The sequence below is a fragment of the Aegilops tauschii genome, chromosome 4, assembly GCF_002575655.3.
Source record: "Aegilops tauschii subsp. strangulata cultivar AL8/78 chromosome 4, Aet v6.0, whole genome shotgun sequence".
Lineage (NCBI taxonomy): Eukaryota > Viridiplantae > Streptophyta > Magnoliopsida > Poales > Poaceae > Aegilops > Aegilops tauschii.
In genome coordinates this window covers 96,038,294-96,061,195 of record NC_053038.3, presented here as the reverse complement: position 1 = coordinate 96,061,195, position 22,902 = coordinate 96,038,294, and the positions used below count along the sequence as shown (strand labels likewise).

The following is a 22,902-nucleotide window of genomic DNA, read 5'->3' as shown; positions in this document are numbered from 1 at the left end:
CAAAGATTTTAGCTACCGGTTTAGGGGAAATACCGGTAGATTTGACTGCCGTGGGTACTGCCGGTAACCGCAGTTTTACTGTCCAAGAAAATAAATTCAACTGGCTTTGTCTAAATTGTCAGATTCCTGTCACATCTGCTTGAAATGCTTAAGGTGTGCGGTTGGGCTATCTCACTCGCCTGACGGAACAAGACCATATGTCGGGAACTGATGTGATGAATGATGTGCATCCACCTGCAAATATCTGTTCGCCCAGTGTCCACTTTTCTCTCGTGCCTTTCGGCGCGGAAAATAACACTGTCTGGAGACAACTTATCGTTTCTGTTGAATCATCCATTGTACTCCCTCGGTAAAGAAATATAAAACTAAAATATAAAGAAATATAAGAGTGTTTAGATCACTAAGAACATTTCTAACCGATCCCTATAACCGGTTAGTGTAGTAAAATTTCGATTTTACTCCACTAACCGGCACCTAGTCGATCCCCTATCCGCGGTTAGTGGAGTATATTTTTACTCCGGCTTAAATTTTTTCCCTATATTTTACTTCACTGATTGGCGGCCGAGTAAAACGTTCGCCTCTTTCTCGCGTCCGCGCTGCCGCTGCATCTTTGCCGGCGTGCCTCCCGCCGGTCCCTCGCTGGCCCCGTCGCTACCTTGTTCCATCCCTTGCCCTCCGCCGGCGTTTTGCCCATCGGCCAGCCCGTTCGGCCCCGTCGCTGTCGCCCGTATCAAGGTGGGCCGCCGCCGCCGTCGCCATTGTTGATTCGTCCGATTTCTTTCGAGTTTCTTCTTCTTTTAGCGGCCGCCGCATCTCACCTTGCTTGCGCACCGCTGCAGGTCACCCACCGCTCACCGGTTCGGTCTAAACCACGCCAGCCGGCTTTTGCACCACTACCACATCCCAAGTGTTCGAATAATTGACTAGGTGAGTTTTTTTGTTTGTTTCTCTTTGAACCGAGCCGTTTGGATTGTAGATGAAGAGGTTGAGGGAGATGGCATTGGAGGACTCCTCGTCATCCGAAGAGGAGGAAGAATACGACGATGATTTTGACAACGTTTTAGGCATGATTTTCAATGATGATGTTCGGCGGCCAAGGAGAGGATCACAATTGGGCCACATACACATCAACCGTGATAGAGCGGAGGGCCATGCCAAGATCATGAAAGATTACTTTGATCCAAATCCAACCTATCCGGAGAAGTACTTTAGCCGACGCTTTCGGATGCACACAAGTCTTTTTCTGACCATTGCAAAAGTCATTGAGAGATATGATGACTGGTTCAAACTCCGGAGAAATGCGTCTGGAGAGATCAGTGCAAGTCCTCTGTGCATTGCGGCTGTTCGAGTCTTGGCATATGGGTGTTCTGCCGATGCAGTTGATGACTATGTACGCATTGGCGATGACACAATCTTGGAGGCTGTTCGAAGGTTCACCAAAGCAGTGACCATTGTCTTTTGCCCGGAGTACTTGAGAGCACCAACCGAGGAAGACACCGAGAGGCTGATGACTAAGAGTGAAGCAAGATGATGCTCAGGGATGCTTGGATCACTTGACTGTATGCACTGGAGATGGAAGAATTGTCTTCCAGGTTGGAAGGGTCAGTACAAAAGCCACGTTAACAATCCAACGATCATTCTTGAGGAAGTTGCATCGAAGGATCTTTGGATATGGCATTTATTCTTTGGTCTGCCTGGCTCTCACAATGACTTGAATGTGCTATCGAGTCTCTATTTTCCAGGCTTATACAAGGTGAAGCTTCCGCTTGCGACTGCTCGGTCAACGGGCACAACTACTCGATGGGTTACTACCTTGCGGATGGCATATATCCATCATGGTCCACCTTGATCAATACAATTATGCGTTCAAAAGGTAGCAAAAACACTCACTTTGCCCAATGTCAAGAAGCTGCAAAGAAAGATGTGGAAAGAGTCTTCGGTGTGCCTCAGAAGCGCTTTGCAATTGTTCGTGGCCCTACCGAGTACCGGAACTCCAAGGTTCTATGGAGAATCATGACTCGTTGCATCATATTGCCTAACATGATCATTGAAGACGAGAGAGATATGCCTGAGAACTTTCGGTACATCACCAACAGGATTCCGGTTGAGCCAGAGTATGATACAAACAGGATCTTGACATTTCTTGAGGAGCATTGCAAGATCGAGAACTGTCAAGTTCATACTCAGCTCCAACAAGATCTTGTTGAGCATCATTGGCAACGTCTAAGTGAGTCTTAGTTGTTCTATGAAATGCTATTTGCTACATTTGAACCTTCTGGTGTGTTTAAATTTGTTTGTAAACTATATTCGTAATTTGATTGAACATTCAAATTTATGTTTGGTTTGCCTATGTGTGCTAATATGTAGTTGCAATTTATACTAGAATTGCAAAGTTTAGAAAAACAAAAATTTACCCGATTATATTTAGGGGATCGGCTAGGTCCGGCCAAAACTTAGTGGAATATATATACTCACTAAGCCTTTTACTCCACTAAGTTTTAGGAATGGGTTAGAGTTGGCCTAAGTACTACTCCCTCCGTCCCATAATATAAGGGTGTTTTTGACACTATATTTTGGGACGAAGCGAGTAGTAAATACTCTCTCCGTTCTTAAATATAAGTTTTTTAGAGATTCCAATGCGGACTACATACGAAGAAAAATGAGTGAATTTTCTCTCTAAAATATATCTATATATATTTGTATGTAGTTTTTATTGAAATGCCTAAAAAGACTTGGGAACGGAGGAAGTACCTATTACTAATTGACACGGTTAAAGTATGTCCGAAGATGAAAATGCTCTAGCTTTCGCCTCAATATTTCAGTTATCACGTTGCAGCCTTGCAGGTATAAACTTTGAACTCGAATAACTGTAGTTTTTTCACTTACGAATTTGACTTTGAAATGATATCTACTCCCAACGTATATTTCTTGCAAGTAGAGAACGTATAACTCATGATTCTTCCCCATGCAGGAAAAGAAGACACAAAAAATACAAGATTCTTCATTTTAGACGAAAAAGTCCCATGGACTCGGACTTTGACCCATCATCATCAATTCATCATCAGATCGGTGCCAATGCCCAATGACGTCATTAATCGTGGGCAAGTGCAGGGCTGTGTGGTGGTGAAGATGAAAAAAAATACATGTGTTTAAGGGCATATACAATGGTTTATAAGACATTCTTATTTTATCCCTGCCATGTAAAAAAAATTGCGGGGACCTGCCATATAATTTAAATATGGCAATAAAACTAATATACAATGAATTATCTCTTAGTCTTATCTCTAGTAACTAGATATAGCTAAATATGTGGTAAGTGATGTCGTGCTAAGTGATCGTCTCTTAATTAAGAGCAGGTAAACTTTTTCTTCTGATTTGTCTCTCCCACCTCAGCATTTATTCTACGCGGCACCGCTAAGATATTACCATTGTACATGCCATACGACCGTGATGAACCAATTCAAAGAAATGATTAAATATTTTGAATCATTTACATTTTTCTCTAGTTTTTTTAGGACAACATCGCTAAGCTTTATTAATCAACTTTATTTTACAAGAATTGATGTACTCCCTCTGTTTCTTTTTAGTCTGCATATAAGATTTGGTCAAAGTCAAACTTTGTTAACTTTGACTAAGTTTGTAGAAAAAATATCAAGATTCATAATATGAAATAATTAATGTTAGATGCACCATGAAATTAATTTTCATACCATATAGCTTTAATATTGTAGATGTTGATATTTTTTTCTACAAAGTTGGTCAAACTTTACAAAGTTTGACTTTGACCAGATCTTATATGCAAACTAAAAAGAAACGGATGGAGTAGTGTTCATAGGGAACTCCAGGCCACACATGGCGTCCCACACTCAAAGAAATAACATACTTAGCAATGTTGTGAGCTTCATAATTATGATTACGCCGTTCATGGATAAAAGAACATTTTGAAGAAGATAAAACTCAGAATGCTGAGTGATCTCCTTAATAACTACTCCATGCAATCCCATCCCCCCTTGCTTGATATTTCTTGCAAGTAGAGAACGTATAACTCATGATTCTTCCCCATGCAGGAAAAGAAAGACACAAAAATACAAGATTCTTCATTTTAGACGAAAAAGTCCCATGGACTCGGACTTTGACCCATCATCATCAATTCATCATCAGATCGGTGCCAATGCCCAATGACGTCATTAATCGTGGGCAAGTGCAGGGCTGTGTGGTGGTGAAGAAGAAAAAAAACTTACATGTGTTTAAGGGCATATACAATGGTTTATAAGACATTCCTATTTTATCCCTGCCATGTAAAAAAATTTGCGGGGACCTGCCATATAATTTAGATATGGCAATAAAACTAATATACAATGAATTAACTCTTAGTCTTATCTCTAGTAACTAGATATAGCTAAATATGTGGTAAGCGATGTCGTGCTAAGTGATCGTCTCTTAATTGAGAGAAGGTAAACCTTTTCTTCTGATTTGTCTCTCCCACCTCAGCATTTATTCTACGCGGCACCGCTAAGATATTACCATTGTACATGCCATACGACCGTGATGAACCAATTCAAAGAAATGATTAAATATTTTGAATCATTTACATTTTTCCTCTAGTTTTTTTAGGATAACATCGCTAAGCTTTATTAATCAACTTTATTTTACAAGAATTGATGTACTCCCTCTGTTTCTTTTTAGTCTGCATATAAGATTTGGTCAAAGTCAAACTTTGTTAACTTTGACTAAGTTTGTAGAACAAATATCAAGATTCACAATATGAAATCAATAATGTTAGATGCATCATGAAATTAATTTTCATACCATATAGCTTTAATATTGTAGATGTTGATATTTTTTTCTACAAAATTGGTCAAACTTTACAAAGTTTGACTTTGACCAGATCTTATATGCAAACTAAAAAGAAACGGATGGAGTAGTGTTCATAGGGAACTCCAGGCCACACATGGCATCCCACACTCAAAGAAATAACATACTTAGCAATGTTGTGAGCTTCATAATTATGATTACACTGTTCATGGATAAAAGAACATTTTGAAGAAGATAAAACTCAGAATGCTGAGTGATCTCCTTAATAACTACTCCATGCAATCCCATCCCCCTTGCTTGATATTTCTTGCAAGTAGAGAACGTATAACTCATGATTCTTCCCCATGGAGGAAAAGAAAGACACAAAATACAAGGTTCTTCATTTTAGACGAAAAAGTCCTATGGACTCGGACTTTGACCCATCATCATCAATTCATCATCAGATCGAACGTATAACTCATGATTCTTCCCCATGCAGGAAAAGAAAGACACAAAAATACAAGGTTCTTCATTTTAGACGAAAAAGTCCTATGGACTCGGACTTTGACCCATCATCATCAGATCGGTGCCAATGCCCAATGACGTCATTAATCGTGGGCAAGTGCAGGGCTGTGTGGTGGTGAAGAAGGAAAAAAACTTACATGTGTTTAAGGGCATATACAATGGTTTATAAGACATTCTTATTTTATCCCTGCCATGTAAAAAAAATTGCGGGGACCTGCCGTATAATTTAGATATGGCAATAAAACTAATATACAATGAATTACCTCTTAGTCTTATCTCTAGTAACTAGATATAGCTAAATATGTGGTAAGCGATGTTGTGCTAAGTGATCGTCTCTTAATTGAGAGAAGGTAAAATTTTTGTTCTGATTTGTCTCTCCAACCTCAGCATTTATTCTACGCGGCACCGCTAAGATATTACCATTGTACGTGCCATACGACCGTGATGAACCAATTCAAAGAAATGATTAAATATTTTGAATCATTTACATTTTTCTCTAGTTTTTTTAGGATAACATCGCTAAGCTTTATTAATCAACTTTATTTTACAAGAATTGATGTACTCCCTCTGTTTCTTTTTAGTCTGCATATAAGATTTGGTCAAAGTCAAACTTTGTTAACTTTGACTAAGTTTGTAGAAAAAATATCAAGATTCACAATATGAAATCAATAATGTTAGATGCATCATGAAATTAATTTTCATATCATATAGCTTTAATATTGTAGATTTGATATTTTTTTCTATAAAGTTGGTCAAACTTTACAAAGTTTGACTTTGACCAGATCTTATATGCAAACTAAAAAGAAACGGGTGGAGTAGTGTTCATAGGGAACTCCAGGCCACACATGGCGTCCCACACTCAAAGAAATAGCATACTTAGCTATGTTGTGAGCTTCATAATTATGATTACCCGTTCATGGATAAAAGAACATTCCGAAGAAGATAAAACTCAGAATGCTGAGTGATCTCCTTAATAACTACTCCATGCAATCCCATCCCCCCTTGCTTGATATCATCATGACTAGATCAAAAGCCCCCCCCCCCCTCAAAAAAAGATATCATGCTAAGGGATCATCTCTTAATTAAGAGAAGATAAATCTCCTTTTAGTTCCTTTCTCCTCTATCTCATCATTTATTCTATGTGGCACTACTAAGATAACATAATTGTACACGCCTAAGGCCCTGATAAACCAATTCAAAAAAATGGTTGAATATGAATCATTTCCATTGTTCTCTGGTGTGTATATCATGTTCATCACTCGAAAACGCATAGGAGCTCTCGTGTGCCATGCACCCTATATGAGTAGTAAAAAAACTAGGAACAACTAAAAAAATCTGAAGTTTTGGGGTATCAAACGTGGTCGTTCATTCTATTCACGTATGAAGTGGTACTCTTAGTGAAGAAAATAGAGTCAACCTATGATTTATTCAAACAATTTTTTATGTAATCATTTTTTGTCTTTTTTGCTGAGAATACCATGGATATCATTTCTTCATGAAACTTGATACGCGAGTAGACTGTTCGACTAGGTTTGATACCCCGAAATTTTAGTATTTTTTTAATTTTTTAGTATTTTTAATTTTACTATTCATATACGGTGCATGCCCGGGAGCTCCTTTTTTAGACAAACCCTAGAGCTCCTTTTTTTGAGGGGACCTAGAGCTCCTAATCCGAGAGCAACTAGTTAACGAGCGCTTCTTCGGGAGCCTCGCAACGATCGGCGTCACTTGGCGCGCTCTCAGCCATTCGCCACGTGTCGCGCTCTGGACGTTTCCTTTAGATTTTGTTTTTTATTATTTTCCGCACGCATTTTCGGCTTTTTAAACGGTTTTTTTCGGGTTTTTTCGACGTTTTGGTTTTCCCTCGGTCTTCTTAGCTTTTCGAAAAAAAAATTCTTTTGATTTTTTTGCGCGAAAAAACGCGTTTTTTTATTTCGCGAAAAGTCACGGTTTTTCTTCCGCGAGAGGCACAGTTGTGCTTTAGCGAGAGTCACGGCCGTGCCTTTCGGAAACAAAAAAAACGCGTTTTATATTTTTTTTCTTTCACGAGAGTCACGGTTTTACTTCCGCGAGAGGCACAGTTGTGCTTTCGCGAGAGTCACGACCGTGCCTCTCGGGAAGGGAAAAACAAAACGCGTTTTCTGTTTTTTTTTCGCGAGAGTCATGGTTGTGCTTTCGCGAGAGTCACGACCATGCCTATCGGAAAGGGAAAAAATACGCGTTTTCTGTTTTTTTTTCCGCGAGAGTCACGGTTTTGCTTTCGCCATAGGCACGGTTGTGCTTTCGCGAGAGTCACGGGCATGCCTCTTTCGGAAAGGAAAAAAATGCGTTTTTTTGTTTTTTTCCTTCCACGAGAGTCAAGGTTTTGCTTCCACGAGAGGCACGGTTGTGATTTCGCGAGAGGCACGGGTGTGCCTCTTTCGGAAAGGGAAAAAACCGTGCTCCCGGTTTGGCTTTATTCGTCCGGTTTTTTCGTGAAAAAAGTTCGTCAAAACCTATCGACATAGTATCTAGTTTTGAAGATCTCGACGCGAGGAATCCAATGGTGAAAACGGTTTGAGATTTAGACGCACGGTTTAAGAGATAAAACATTTTGAATAAACAGATCTACGAAAAAAGGAAAAACTCCAGGTTGCGACAAGTGGCGCGCTGCATGTGCGCCACTTGTCGTGACCTGGGAAGGTGGAGTGTTCATTGCAACGAGTACTCCGTGATTTCGTCGGTGTCCGTTCACCATTTCCCTATTTTAAACTTGCAACTAATACTACGGCCCATCTAAAACAGCCCAACGAAGGGGTCGCCGTCGCAATTAAACTACGGCCCATCTAAAACAGCGAATCCCCACCACGCCTGAGCTCACCGACGCGTGTGAGCATCTCGGCTCCTCCACTCATGGGCGCGCGTCACCATCTCCATCTCCGCCGACCACCCGACTGTCTCTCCGTCCATCACGGTGGCGCCGGAGCCGGTGAAGCAAAATGGACGACCAAGGAATCCCTTCCCACCCCTCGCGCATCCATATCCGGCCTGCTCCGATCCAGACCCCCCCCCCCCCCCCCCCCCCCCCCACGCGGCGCCGAGTCAGCCGACCACCAACCCCTCCCGAGGTAGGTCACGAAGGTACCTCACCCCGAACCCGAAGGTACACGCACGCACTGACGCCTGCTCCGCTCGGAGCCTTGCGTCACACACTCACATGGTGGCGCGGTGCGCACATGGAAGATGCAGAGACACCTGCCGACCAAGCCGTGCAACCGCAGGTGCCAATTGGGTTCTAGCGATTCCCGCGTAGAGCATAAGTTTGGCGTCTTGGTTCACCACACCCGACGCAAAGGATTCCCTCACATTGGGATTCTGTTTCATATTTCACCGTGGTGATGCATCGTCCCTAGATTTTGGGTTCTAGCGGTTCCCGTGTACTACTATAACCTTGGCGCGCGTGTCGGTTCGAGGAAACCGTGCTAATTAGCATGCGACAATCATGGAGTTCTTCTCAATACCAGCTACAGTGCTTTATTTTAGTCATTCGAGGGTACTCATGGCAGGACAAGTGCACGGACAGTTGGTCATGAGATTCTGTTCATATGTGGTGGTGATGCAGTAGGACTAAAATTATCTCTGAGCATGACTCGAATGTCGGGTTCTAGCGGTCTCCATGTTTAAGAGTGGAAGGAGACAATGCTAATTAGCACATGATAGTCATGGACTCGTAATTTTGCATTCCGTCGGTTTTAATTCTGTCAGCATTTTGTTTTGCTAATAGTGGTGGGAAAGGATTGGAACACGGGCATGTATATTGCTTCCAGAAATGATGTCAATTTTATTCGATTCAAACATTTAATTGTCAGCAAAACCAGGGTAAGCTTTGCTCCGGAATGGTGCCTGCATGATGTTCCTTCCCTAATATTTTTTCCTGGTCTGAGTCGTGAGTCAGAAGGTCCACGTTAACTGAAGCGAATCGGATTTATCTGGAATATTTTGACTTTGGAGAATGGCTCCGACCTTAGCTTGCCAAGCTTGTTTAGCAGGAATCTACCCCACTTGCAGCAACTTGACAGTACTTTAGTTTTCTATTGTTAGGCAGCTTGGATTATGCAGGTGATGGTGACAAGTTTCCACAGTACTAGTGGCTGTTACCTTCCAATTTCAAAGTGCAATGTACTTCCGATTTCAACAGTAGGACTAAAATTATCTCTTAACATGTCTCTGATATGGGGTTCTAGACTTCTAGTGGTCTCCATGTTTAAGAGTTGGAGGAGACCACGCTTGTTAGCACATGATGGTCATGGACTTGTAATTATATATTCGGTCCGTTTCAATTTTCTCTCAGCATTTTGTTTCTCTAATATGGAGAAGGATTGGAATACGAGCATGCATATTGTTTTGATAAATGACATCAAATTTATTCAATCCAAACAACTAATTGTTAGCAAAACCAGGGTAAGCCTTCATAACATATCTCCCCTAATATTATTCGTGGTCTGAGTGGTGAGTCATAGGGTCCATATTAACAGGAACGAATATATCTATTGTCCACTAAAAAAATAATCAGATTTATCTGTTTTTTTTTTACTGGAGAATGGCTCCGACCTTAGGTTGCCAAGCTTGTTTAACAGGAATCTATCTTGCAGCAACTTGCCAGTACTTATGTTTTCTATAGCTAGGCACCTTAGATTATGCAGGTGATGGTGACAGGTTTCTACAGTACTAGTGGCTGTTACCTTCCAATTTCAAAGTTCAATGATTTCACATAATTGTTGAAATTTCCGGCCGTCTAGCTAGGCTCATATTTCAGTAATGTCTCAGTCATCTGAAAGAGAAATCAGTTGACCGTGCATTGCCGCCCTTGGACTGTAATATATTGCTTACTCTAACTTGAATTTAACCATACGCAAGTCTATGTGGTAGGATGCAAACAATATATTGACCTCAGTTGACAGTGAATTTTTTACTTTAATGTACACAGGCCTCGAGTTGTAGTTTACCTAGAGGAGAGATCGGTTGTCTTCTATCGTGACCGTGGGATTCTATCTTGAGAGTAAGGCATATTGCAGAGGTTTATTTTTGAACTGCATGAGGTATGCCATTCATGGGACCATGCTGTAATATATCTGACCCCTTGAGAAATTTGTTTTGGCTGGCAGTTCTTAGTGAGCTGATAGGCTAGCCAACTAGTAAGTGATGCATCAAACCAGAAATTAGCATGTCCTCTAGTGTTTGCTAATCTCAAATTTTTCGTTTACCTTGAGTGAAGACAAACTTCTTGTACTAGAACTAAGTTTCATTCTTCAGAGGAGGACAGCACACAGCCACACAGGCAAACCACGTTGTTCTAGCATGCTATGTCTAATCAATGGCATCGGAACCTTCTGCCTACCTCTCGTCCAGATAAACCAAGCATATAGTGTACAGTGCTAGTGCGTCTTCGTTTGTACTTCCCTTTGGCATCCATGTTGAGCAGTATACCGTGTATCTTATGAGGGATTAGGGAACATACCGATAGACAAAGGATGATGCTTTAGGTGACTTGCTAACTAGCTGGGGATTAGGAGACCACCAAGCTGATGCTACAGAACGGAAAGCAACAGTTTGTTTTGCTACTCTTGTTTTCAGCAATTGCTGCTCCTCTCAAACACCGAACCCCATAGGCCTTTGATTGGTGAAATTCTCAGTGATCTTTGTCCACTGTTCTTCCTTCACATATTTTGACAGATGTTAGGCCGCGTTGCATCAGTGAAATGCCGACAAGTGTCGTTTGAGAAGCTCTCTATTATCAGCTTCAACCTTCTGACCTCTGCCACTTGTTTCAAACCTTTATTCTTATTCTCACCTGGCGTGGTCATTGGATATTCGGATTGCCCACTCAGGAATAGTTCAAGAGCAAAAATGTTATATATATTTAGGCAAATGCTGATTCCATCAATGTATTACCATATAATACTGAATATTTGATTCATACTGTCTAATTAATAGTTTATTTGCTTCTCCAGTAGTCAGTGCTTACCAACTATGATTATGATGATAATTAGGTATCCACCTGCCGTCCTTAACTCATTTGATATCAGAGAGCATGTTTCCTGAGCATGTTAAGCTCCCGCGTCGTTGACAAAATGGACCATATAACCATTCCTGTCAGTCTCAACTCTCAAGGAATTAATTTGAGCCCTCTATGATGAAATCTTGTGGGGTGTGGTGGGGGCATATGATACTTAATAGCTCTAATTATTCAGATTTGTGACTCTCCTTCCTCCTGTGAAAACATGTTTATTATACTACTTGACATGTCCGGTTGTGAAGGCAGTTGTACTGCTGGTTGTGATTAAGAGTACCATGCTGCCAAGATCCTTTTTGAAGTGATTACTTCTTTTACATCATATTGTCTGCACTCTTACAGTTGTACTTTGGTATCTTTCTCCTTTTCTGATCGAACACACCAATAATCCCTGACCAAGTAAATTCACAATGTTACTCTTGACAATGTGCAGATGTCGCCAGCTTTGCTTGTCCTGTAAAAAGACATCTCAGCATAGTGCAGTATATTTAGTTACCTCAGTGGAATCATCCAGACAATCCTGAGAGAAAAGAATCATACAATGCTGAAAGCTCACCTGAACACACCATTTGTGCACTTTTATCTGAAGTTCTGAAATAGTCAGTGGAAAGCTGTACATTGTTGGACTCCATCCACAATCTCCCGCTGTTGCTACTTTCTGAAAATGATCATTTTGGAATTGCCAGGCGTGAAGGCAGGAGAAACGTTCAGATCAGTAGCAAGAGGCAGCCTGGAACCAGGAAATCTGTGCGGCCCACGCTTGTGTTTTGTAAGTTCCACTTTGCAACAGCTCTACTCCCTCAGACAAGCAGCTTTGTACTCATTTAGTTTCGCTCTATTGTCTACATCTCATAACTCCATTAGAATCTGCCAAATAATTTGTATCACCTTACAACAATGGGATTTATGAATACCTGATTGGTGTCAAATAAAGAATCCAGTCTGGGAGCAAGTTGGTGTCAGCACAAATAATTTGGACACACATTAGCATGCCAAAATTAACTTGGTTTGGGCTGGTCAATGATCATGAATAATGTTTAAGTATTAAACGTCAACATTAATTCTGTATCAGACAGAATGAAGCGGTGCTTATATTTTTAAAGAGATATAATATATAGTACTAAGAAACCATTTCTTGAGCACAAAAGTTCAAATCATATGATTTGCGTCTAGGTCACATTTTGTTGCCTCTCTGCGTTGCCATTGGCACATATGTGCAGGCCATAGCAACTTTGAAGTAGCAACAGCACATAGTCCAACAATTGACTAGATGCTGCCACGTAGCAAGAAGAATTCTTGGAATATGCCATTAGCGTATTCGCAGTCCCTTCTGTTTCATTCTGTCAGGCCAGCAAAATGACACATTGCACACGTATGCATTTCTCTTCTATTTTTATTGTGATGTTTTGGGGGGTATGTATGTATGCTGTGAAGTTGGTGGGGAACTACACAAGAGCCAATCACCTCTAGCTCAATCCATGTTGTATTAGGCTCCAAGATCAGGACAATTTAGCGTGCATCGGCCATGAAGGTGGGGTCCACACATTCTCTTTTCTCCACTACTAGTACTAATCTCTTGCCCCTCCGCCATGTGGTTTCTATATAAGACACAGTCTGAGGCCACACATCAAGGCAATTCTTATCGTAGATAGCAACTAAAATGGAGACCATGTCATATCCTTGTTCCCCTCTTCTCTCCCTCCCCACACATGAAGAGAGTAACTTTTTCATGTGGTCTCCTCAAGTAGCTCTCCACGAGAATGCCACCATCCATGTTGATCATCCCACTGATCAGCAACCTGATAATGTGTTCTTGGACACTGCAGTTCAAGATTATGCTAATGATTGGCATCAACAAGATGCTTCTGATGTTGGTGTGTTCACCTATTGTGATGAGAGGATTCAGGGCCAAGAGAGTGGCAACTTGGTCGCGATCCAGGAAGAGCTCATGGAGGAGAACAGTTTAACTGATCTCCTCCTCACTGGTGCAGAGGCGGTTGAGGCGGGGGATCCAAGATTTGCCTTGGCAGTGTTCTCGAGGCTTGATGGCCTCCTCCTTGGCAGCCCTGAAAATGCAGCAGCCGGCTCTTTTGATCGCCTGGCCTACCACTTTGCCCAAGGTCTGCGGTCCCGGATCTCCAGTGCAAGCACCAGTTGCTCTCTGCCGGAGCCACTGCCGTCTGATAGAATGTCGGTGCAACATATTATACAAGAGCTGTCGCCGTTTGCCAAGTTTGCGCACTTCACTGCCAACCAGGCCATTCTAGACGCCACCAAGGGCGATACACATGTGCACATCGTCGACCTGAACATTGGTGAGGGCATCCAGTGGCCATCGCTCATGTCAGATCTTGCCCGTCATGGTGGCATGTCATTCCACCTCACGGCGGTCACAGCAGACGCCGACTACAGCGACGGCGTTCACCATGCATCTGCGCGGCGGCTCTCGGAGTTCGCGGACTCCTTGAACCTTCCTTTCCAGTACAGCTCTCTCTGTTTACACAGTGATGAAGACCTGCATGAATTCTCCAAGAACTGTAAAGGCTCGGTGATCCTCTCATGTGACACAACAGGCATGCCTTACAAGTTGCTGAGCAAGTTACCGGCACTCCTACCTGCCTGTGTTAAACTGTTACAGCCAAAGTTAATGGTCATCGTAGAAGAGGAGCTGGTTAGAGTCGGAAAGGAGGCGTCTCTATGTAAGGCCTCCTTTGTCGACTTCTTCTTCGAGGCATTGCACCACTTTACCACGGTGTTCGAGTCACTGGCGAGCTGCTTCTTTGGTGGTAACCAGGGGGCGTGCCTGAGACTTGTGGAGAGGGAGATGGTGGGGCCAAGGATACAGGACTTTGTGGGGCAGTATGGGTCTGTGACAGTTGAGGTCACTACTCCTGTGGTTTTGGAAAGGTATGGGGCTTGTGACCTGAGTGGCTGCAATGTTGCTCAAGCCAGGATGCTGGTTGGGTTGTTCAATAGGGGGTTTGAGGTTGTGCATGAGAAGGGTAGGCTTGTGTTGTGCTGGAAGTCCAGGCCACTGACCTCTGTGTCTGTTTGGGCTCCAATCTTAAAAGAAAGAAGCTCATGACGTTCTTTATTTGTGTTGTTGTAAGCGTTGCAGTGAAGAATTTTGAGGAAAACGTATTTGGTTAGTGAGCCACCTTATTTGATTTCGATCTCAGCCTTTCTCTCTTGCTCTTGTTGGCTTCTCATATATCTCCTAGGGTAACTTCTAGTGATGAATAGTCTCAAGTAGCAAGTGGAAGAATAAAATTTTCTCACATATGAGCTGTGCTGATTTTACTGCAAGAATGCTCATTTATCTAGATGTTTGTTTTGCTCTTACGAACCAGGTGTCAACCAGTGCAAATAGAGAGGGAGGGAGGAACTGGGAGAGAGTGGCCGGCTGATGCCCAAGTTGTATTGAAACCATGTTTTTTTAGGTCACCCCAAAATGATTTATCGTAGTTGTCATTATTTTATTTGAAAAATATAACATTTTTTTTGCCCATCTGCACAAAATAGAGAAAACATCAAAAAGTCTGAAAGTGACACTCTTGTAAACACAACAGTGCCTGGGCCATTGCATTTGGTCCATTTGTGGGGTTAGGACTGATTGGAGACTTCCTCATATATTTAAAATGCACACAATTTTTTCTGCAGCCGTATTCATGAAAAGGTGGAAATAAGTGAGCCGAAAGAGACATTTTGTATTTTGTAGGAGCGTCCAACTGTGTGAACTGCTTTCAGTCACCATCATGGTGCCATATGTTTCTGGCAAGCTGCAGACTTTGACCTCATTCTATCACCTCTGAAACAGTGTTACTCTTTGCAAATTAACTCCCATCTGATCACTTACTCCCAGGGAGGGCTCGTCTCAGCTCAGTACGGATGTTCTGATTTCAGCAGTCGCAGGTGATCTTGCCAGCCGTTTCATCTCATTCCTAGCTCACATATATGACACTCGAACTTGTGAGGATGATGATCGTAGAAGGCTGGAATTCGTGTTGCTAAGGATCCACACTGTTGTTGAGGAAGCAGAGGGGTGGCACATCACAAATCGAAGAATGTTCTTGCAGCTTAAGGCACTCATTCAGGGTGTGTATCTTGGGCATTACATGCACGATAGGCGCAAGGCAGTCTCAGGAAGTACTTGTTTGTTGTGGATTTCATCTATGATGTGGCTGAGGCGACATGGACAAACTTCCAATCATATTTGCAGAAGTTGCCAGGCACTGAGATCAAAATTGTAGTGACAGGCAGAGCAGAGCAAGTTGCAAACTTGGGGACTGCTCAACCCATCAGGCTGAAGAGTCAGTCTCAAGAAGAGTACTGGTACTACTAAAAGGCACTTGCCTTTGGAAGCATGGATCCTGATGAGCATCCGAAACTGGCGTCTTTGGGTATGCAACTAGCAACACTCTTACAGGGATCATTTCTTGGTGCAAATATACGAGCCACTAAGAGCGAGCCCAAATGCTCAATTCTGGCGTGGTGTATCATGTAGCATAAGGGGACTGGCTCACAAGCACTTGAGGTTCTTCGGCACTCACCCAGAGGAATTTCTGGGAAGAATACTCCTCTGAATTACACCAATGTGACCTTAGTGGGTGGTAAAGCTCAAGGATGCCATGTATATATGATCTTAGGGAGGAGAGCTGCCAAAGCTGACATCGCTGACACCCATCTTGAGGTGTTCCTGTCGAAGACAAGTTTGAGGTGTTGGTATGGAGATCTCGGATCCTGCCTTGCTGTGATTATGTTTTTACTTACGAGAAACAGAAGCACCATCGTAGCATCAGCAAGAAGAATCACCTGGCACATAAGAAACATCAGCATGAATGTTAATTTGGCCAACAGAGGTGCACGGAGGAGTTATCTGTATCCCCATCCTTATTCTAGATGTAATTCGAACCTTTTTGCTAATATGCACTTTTTAAACGGGATATGTAAAGGGCAGTCACTTCCTATTGCTACATTGAGTTGTGTATGCCATGCAAATCTCATGAAGGGCACATCACGCTTCTGACTATTCTCATGTGTATGCTCAATTCAGTTTAACCCAGTATGTGTCGATGACTAACTGGCTTCAGCCACATGCCCACACCTTTGAATCATTGTGCTGGCAGTTCCATTTCTTGACTTTTAGTCGCCTTAGTGCTATGTTTCTTTTAAAGAGAGAAAAAGGTATTGACAATTGCTTCCTGGTCAAGGCTCACAATATAGATGCTTATCTCTGCGGTTGCTAGTGATGGAGGATGACCTGAAGAAGCTGAGGTGCTCCAGCCAGCGATCCTCACCGACCATTATCGAGAAGGCGGAGGTGCAGCAAAAAACTAACTGAGAAAAGGTCCTCCGCTCAAGGGGCTCAAGGTAGAAATAAAGTTACAAAAAGGAAACTTGGTACATGAGTGTTAGAACGAGCCACCTCATCATATGAATTTCTTTCTGTTGTTGTCATATATAACTCTGGGTTGCTGTCTTTCTTGACCTTATTTCCCCACCTTTGAAATAACTTCTTTGCAAACTAAAATCAGATCTTGGCATGGAGGTTCTGATTTCAGCTGTGGTGGGTGATCTTGTCAGCCGGTTCATCTCTTTCCTGGCGCAAAATTATGGCACTCAAACATGTGTGGAGGAGGACCGTAGAAGGCTGGAACTCATCTTACTAAGGATGCACATGGTTGTTGAGGAAGCAGAGGGGCGGCAAATCACAAATCGAGGGATGTTCCTGCATCTGAAGACACTCATCGATGGTGTGCATCTCGGGTACTACATGCTTGACAGGCTCAAGTTCCAATCCCTTGGAGAAGAGAGCGTTGAAGATGATGAGGTGAGTAACTGGAGCCAGTCTCTTGCCGTTTCTACTTTTAGCGCCGCCAAGCGTCTTCGTCTTGCTGTTGCTGCTTCTATAATGAAGAACGCACCAGTAGCATTTGGTACTGGGAGCACGACAAATTTGAAAAGGGTTCTTGAAAGTTTAGAGGCCAAGACTGCAGATATGAGAGAGTTCGTCGTGCTCCTCGGCAGCTGCCCTCGTCTTCCTCGTCAGCCATACTGTGTGCACCTATACATGGATAAGTGCATGTTTGGTCGCCACGTTGAGAAAGAGCAACTCATCAACTTCTTGCTATGTGATGACAGTCATCACGATTGCACACATATTAGCATCCTGCCGATCATCGGCCCACACAGAATCGGGAAGAAAACTCTGGTGCAGCATGCTTGCAAGGATGAGAGGGTGTGCAATCATTTCTCCCACATGTTTTTCTTCAAAGGAGATGATCTACGGAACGGAGTATTTGCATTTAACAACCAGGCAGCCTCAGGGAAGTACTTGTTTGTTGTGGATTTCATCTTCGATGTGGATGAGGCAGCATGGACAAACTTCCAATCATATCTGCAGAAGTTGCCAGGTGCTGGGATCAAAATTGTAGTGACAGGCAGAGCAGAGCAAGTTGCAAACTTGGGGACTGCTCAACCGATCAGGCTGAAGAGTCTGTCTCAAGAAGAGTACTGGTACTACTTCAAGGCACTTGCCTTCGGAAGCATGGATCCTGATGATCATCCGAAACTGGCATCTTTGGGCATGCAACTAGCGGCGCTCCTACAGGGATCATTTCTTGGTGCAAACATACTCGGCGAGCTACTAAGAGCTAATCCAAGCACAGAATTCTGGCGCGGAGTATTATCGAGCATAAGAGTACTTGTTCGCGAGCACATGTCGTCCTTCGGCACGCACCCGGAGGACCTCCTTGGTAGAAATTTTCCTGTGAATTTCGGCAGTGCGGCCTTGGTGGGTGGTCCGGCTCAGGGATACCTGGTGTATGATCTTAGGGAGGCTGGCCCTGCTCAAAGTGAGCTGCCAAAACTGACATCGCAAGAACTACTGACAGGCCGTGATATACCTGTTGAAGACAAGTTTGAGGTGCTAGTATGGAGATCTCGGATCCCGCCTTACTGCGACTACGTTGTTACTTACGAAAAACAGAAGAATCATGTGGCAGTGAGAAAACGTCAGCGCAAAAGTTAATCTGGCAAACAGAAGTGCACAAAGGAGTTAGATCCCCTTCCTTATAGTTTAGTAAATTATTATTCCCTGTTTTTTGAGAACCTATTATTCGTTTTCCTATATACTGATATACTATGTGTGTATGCACTTTTTAGATGGGGTATGTGAAGTGCAGTGAGTTACTGTTGCTAGCCTGAGTTGTGTGTACGTAATAGAAGCCCTCGTGTAAGGAAACTGCTTAAAACTTGTGACTACTGTGTCTGTGTGTGACCATTTCAATGTAACTCCCCAGTGTGTGTTGGTGGCTAGTTGGCTTTAGCCACACCAAGTTCCACGTAGTCTTTGTACGCAGCACTTGCCTTCCTTGACTGCCACAGTACAGCTTGATCGTATCATTCGTAGAGAGCTCAAATCATTGCATCCTTGGCATCATCTTTCTTGGTTCTTGTTTGGATTTTCTTTATGTGAGTTTTGGGGCATGTGGTTATCTTCATGACAAGCTCAAGTTCATCAAAAATGGATTTCATATGTATCTTCTATTATCTTTTCGATGTTGGACTTTTTGCCGGTTCTTCACTTACGGAGGTTTCCTTCTGCTCTGTTCTTCATTTATGGATTTGATAGTTCTTGTCGTTAGCTTTCTATCAAGCTTGATTTTGTCAAAATTGGAGTTCATTTTCAGAAGTTATGGCGGTTTTGGTCTTACTTGTTTCGTTCTGCTCTGTTCAGGGCTGATGATAATTGGCGGTAGTATTGCTGGCTACCATGGCAGTACCGCTTGTGCGGTACTTCCGTTGGTGTGCCGTGGTTACTACCGGGAGGGTCTCTATTACCCTTTGGGAATTCAAGTAGTATCGCTTGCTCCTAGCGGTAGTACTGCTTGTGTGGTACTTCCGCTGGAGTACCACACGCACTACCGTGGATTTCTCTATTACCCTTCTAGAATCCGCTGGAGTACCGCGCGCACTACCGTGGAAATCTCTATTACCCACCGGCCGCGGTAGTACCGCTTATCTAAGGCAGTAGTAGCACTCCGGCAGTACTATCGCGCCAGCTCCGCACTGGTCCTCAGTGGGTCTCGGCGACTACCCTGTGCTTTGCGGTAGTAATGCTCCGCCGAGCAGTAGTACTGCTTAAGATAGTTCCAGAACATAACGGTTAGATCCACCTACCCACTATTTAAGGGGGTCTTCTTCCCCATTCACCCCAAGGTTCTTGGGCAAGTTTTCACCCACCATTGTTGACCTCTTAGAGCTTGCTTTCTCTCTATCCCTCCTAGGATTCTTGCATCTTGTTGAGGGAAAAGAGAGAGCAGATCTAGATCTACATTATCAACAATCCATCTCTCCTCTTAGCGAGGGGAACCTTGTGGATCTAGATCTTGGAGTTCTTTTGTGTTCTCCTTGTTCTTCCTCTCATATTCCTCCATAGCTTTCGTTGCTTTGGTGGAATTCGCGAGTGAGGGACTTGATCGCTTCGTGTGTTCTTGCCATTGCATTAGTTGCATCGGTTTGAGTTCTCCATGATGATACTTGAAAGTGAAAGTTGGGAAGCTTATTACTCTTGGGTGTTTGGGAACCCTAGAGCTTGTGCCTCTTGGTTGCTTGGGTGCCCTAGATGGTTGGTGGTGTCACGGAGCTCAACCGTTGTGGTGTAAAGCTCCGGGCAAGCTTTGGGGTCTCCAATTAAGTTGTGGAGATTGGCCCGAGCAATTTGTATGGGTTTGGTGACCGCCCCAAGGGTCGCCAAGTGTACTGGTTCGGTGACCGCCCTCAAGGGCCCCTTAGTGGATTCATGGCACCTTGCATTGTGTGAGGGCATGAGGGGAATACGGTGGCCCTAGTGGAATTTGGGGAGCATTGTGCATCCACACTGCTCTAATAGATATTAGCATCTGCAAGGGTGTGAACTTCGGGATACATCATCGTCTCTGCGTGCCATGATTATCTCTTACCCGAGCCCTTTACTTGTGCACTTACTTTGTGATAGCCTTCACGCTTGAAGTTATATATCTTGTTTATCTTGCTTAGCATAAGTTGTTGATGCACATAGTTGAGCCTAGTATATATTTAGGTTCTGTGCTTGACAAATTAAACACTAGTTTTATTCTTCATTTGTTCAGTTTGTTTGAGGAGTTAAATTTGAGGGTTCGGTTAGGTCATGCCACAAAATTCCTCTAATTTTAAGGAGTTACGTTTGAGGAGGCATATAAGGAGTTAAATTATAAGGGATCAACTAGAGATGCTCTTCAGACGTGTTTGGTAGGCTCCGTCCAACCCAATAAGGACCTCACAATGCAAAAATGGCTTGATTGGTTGCGTGGGATGCATAAGATTCATAGCCTGCGCGAAACTCAAAGCACCGCTAGGCCCGACTGAGAGAGAACGAATGATTCGACTATTTTTTTAGAGTGCTCCAACGAGCCACGTGTGCTCCTCACTGACATGCATCTAGGGGAAGCGCGGGGGATGGACAGGACGTCTCAAATCAGCCATAACTCTCATCCCACTTGCTTCCCTCACCGCCCAAACCGCATTCACACCACACATTCTGACCACCGCTTCAGTCTCACTGATGGTCGCTCCACTACTGGGCCGCTCCAATCCTTGCTTCACTAAGGATGAGCCTGACTGGCACTGGCTCAGTGGCTTGACGCAGGGGTGTGTGTGACCTTGTGTAGGTGCGAGGGTTCTCATGGCCATTCCCCCTTTTGCACGAGGCCGCGATCGGTGGCTATCAACCGCCCATTGGCCTTCATTGATCCTCGGCGGTAGCTAGTAGTTCATCTACTACGGTTGCAACAACGGTGGCATGGATGGGGGCTGCAAGTCCCAGCTATCGGCCACGGCTGAGGCGGGGATTTTGACCCACCTGTGAGGGTTTTCTTCCTTGCTCCTGTCGGTACATGGACTGCGGCGGTGGTACCTTGACTATTGTCGCGGCAGGCGTGGGTTCATCAGCTATGGTTGTCAGCATATCCGTCCTCGATGGGTCATTGTTCCCACCAAGGTTTGTTCTAGCACCGTCCGAGGCCGCCCCATCTCTAGTGGCACCGACTCCAATGCCGACGAACACGGTAAGTACAATGCATCTCTCTTTGCAGATCCAAATTCTAGGGCGGTTAATTTGATTCGATTCGATTGACTGAGTGCTAGGTTAACTAGGATTGCTTAGTTGGTCGACTGATTGCTAGGGTTGGTACGAACATAGTATGTGTTCATGACTATGATCGGTGTGTAGGATTGCTTGCCTACAATGTGCATGACTATGATTAGTGCATAGGATTGCTTGCCTAAAATGTGCATGCCCATGACTAGCATGTGTTCATAACAATGATCAATGTGTAGGATTGCTTGACTACAATGTGCGTGACTATGACCAGTGCGTAGGATTGCTAGGATTGGTTTCCTACAATGTGCATGACTATGACCAGTATGTGTTCATGACTATGGTCAGTGTGTGGGATTGCTTGACTACAATGTGTATGACTATGATCAGTGTGTAGGATTGCTAAGATTACTTTTCTAAAATGTGCATGACTATGATCGGTATAGGGTTGCTGGAATGTGCATGACCATTGCATTGATCATAGCTAGGGATAGCAATGGGGCCCCATACCCACCAACCCCATGGAGATTTCATCTATTAGGGGGCGAGGATGGGCGAAAAGGATGGGGACGATATCGTATTCCCTAGATACCCAGGAAAGAATTTTCAATGATGTGTTCATGTCTCAAAAGAATAAGTTTGTGAAGCAACACACTATCAACATTGGTCATATGGGGTAGAAGTTGGATTAATTTGGTGAAGCCTTGGAGATTTGTGAGGAGTTTGGCTTGCTTCGTCTAATGGAGTTCAACTTTGACTTTGCTGATGCTTTGGTGGTTCAGTTCTTTGCCACACTTCACTTTGGCAGTGATGATTATATGACTCTCACTTGGATGACAAAGGAAAAGTGTCTCTCTGCTGCATCGAAGGCATTTTTTCAATGTGTTGGGCTATGATGACAAGGGCCTGGAATCGCAAAATGGGTTTCCACATTCATAAGTTTCAGCAGACAAGCAACAAGGATGTTCTTGGTGATCTTTACAACCAAGGGTGAGGTATATCTGATCAGTCTAAGGACTTGTTTCCAACTTATGATATCATGCATTGTGCGCATATACTGAGAGGGCCTCAATCCCAAGGTTGGAAATCTAGATGACATTCATGGATACCTTGTTGATCTTATGCTCCAGACTCACCCGATGAAGGGGAAAGAAGAATTGCTTGATGTCTCTGATTTCCTTTGGTGAGATGTTCCTTGCCATGATAAACCGCAAGGTGCCTCCTTTTGCACCTTATGTGATGAAGTTTATCCCTGACAAGTGGGAAGAGCTCAGGCTTAATGAGTGTATGGATCGCAAAGCCAATCTCATTATTCATGAAGTGAAGTGCCTCGGTGTGAAGAAGCATGTAGCTCCTCATGGTGTCATGGGTGAGGAGTTATTTGAGGATATCGATGGCTCTAGTGATGAGGATT

General features: G+C 43.5%; 2 protein-coding genes and 1 pseudogene across 2 annotated transcripts; all 3 read left to right on the top strand.

Annotated features, from left to right (window-relative positions):
- Window positions 1–12,134: 12,134 nt before the first annotated feature.
- Window positions 12,135–16,399, top strand: LOC109762270 (protein NODULATION SIGNALING PATHWAY 2-like). Its single transcript, XM_020321096.4, has one exon. It carries the CDS (start codon window positions 13,032–13,034, stop codon window positions 14,454–14,456), a length of 1,425 nt encoding a protein of 474 aa, XP_020176685.1. The 5' UTR covers window positions 12,135–13,031; the 3' UTR covers window positions 14,457–16,399.
- On the top strand, window positions 14,516–18,708 carry LOC109762268 (putative disease resistance protein RGA1). The gene is made up of 2 exons (XM_020321094.4): window positions 14,516–16,741; window positions 16,906–18,708. The coding sequence occupies exon 2, from the start codon at window positions 16,914–16,916 to the stop codon at window positions 18,399–18,401; it is 1,488 nt and encodes a 495-aa protein (XP_020176683.1). The 5' UTR covers window positions 14,516–16,741; window positions 16,906–16,913; the 3' UTR covers window positions 18,402–18,708.
- Window positions 15,436–16,399, top strand: LOC109762266 (putative disease resistance protein At3g14460; annotated as a pseudogene).
- Window positions 18,709–22,902: the final 4,194 nt, after the last annotated feature.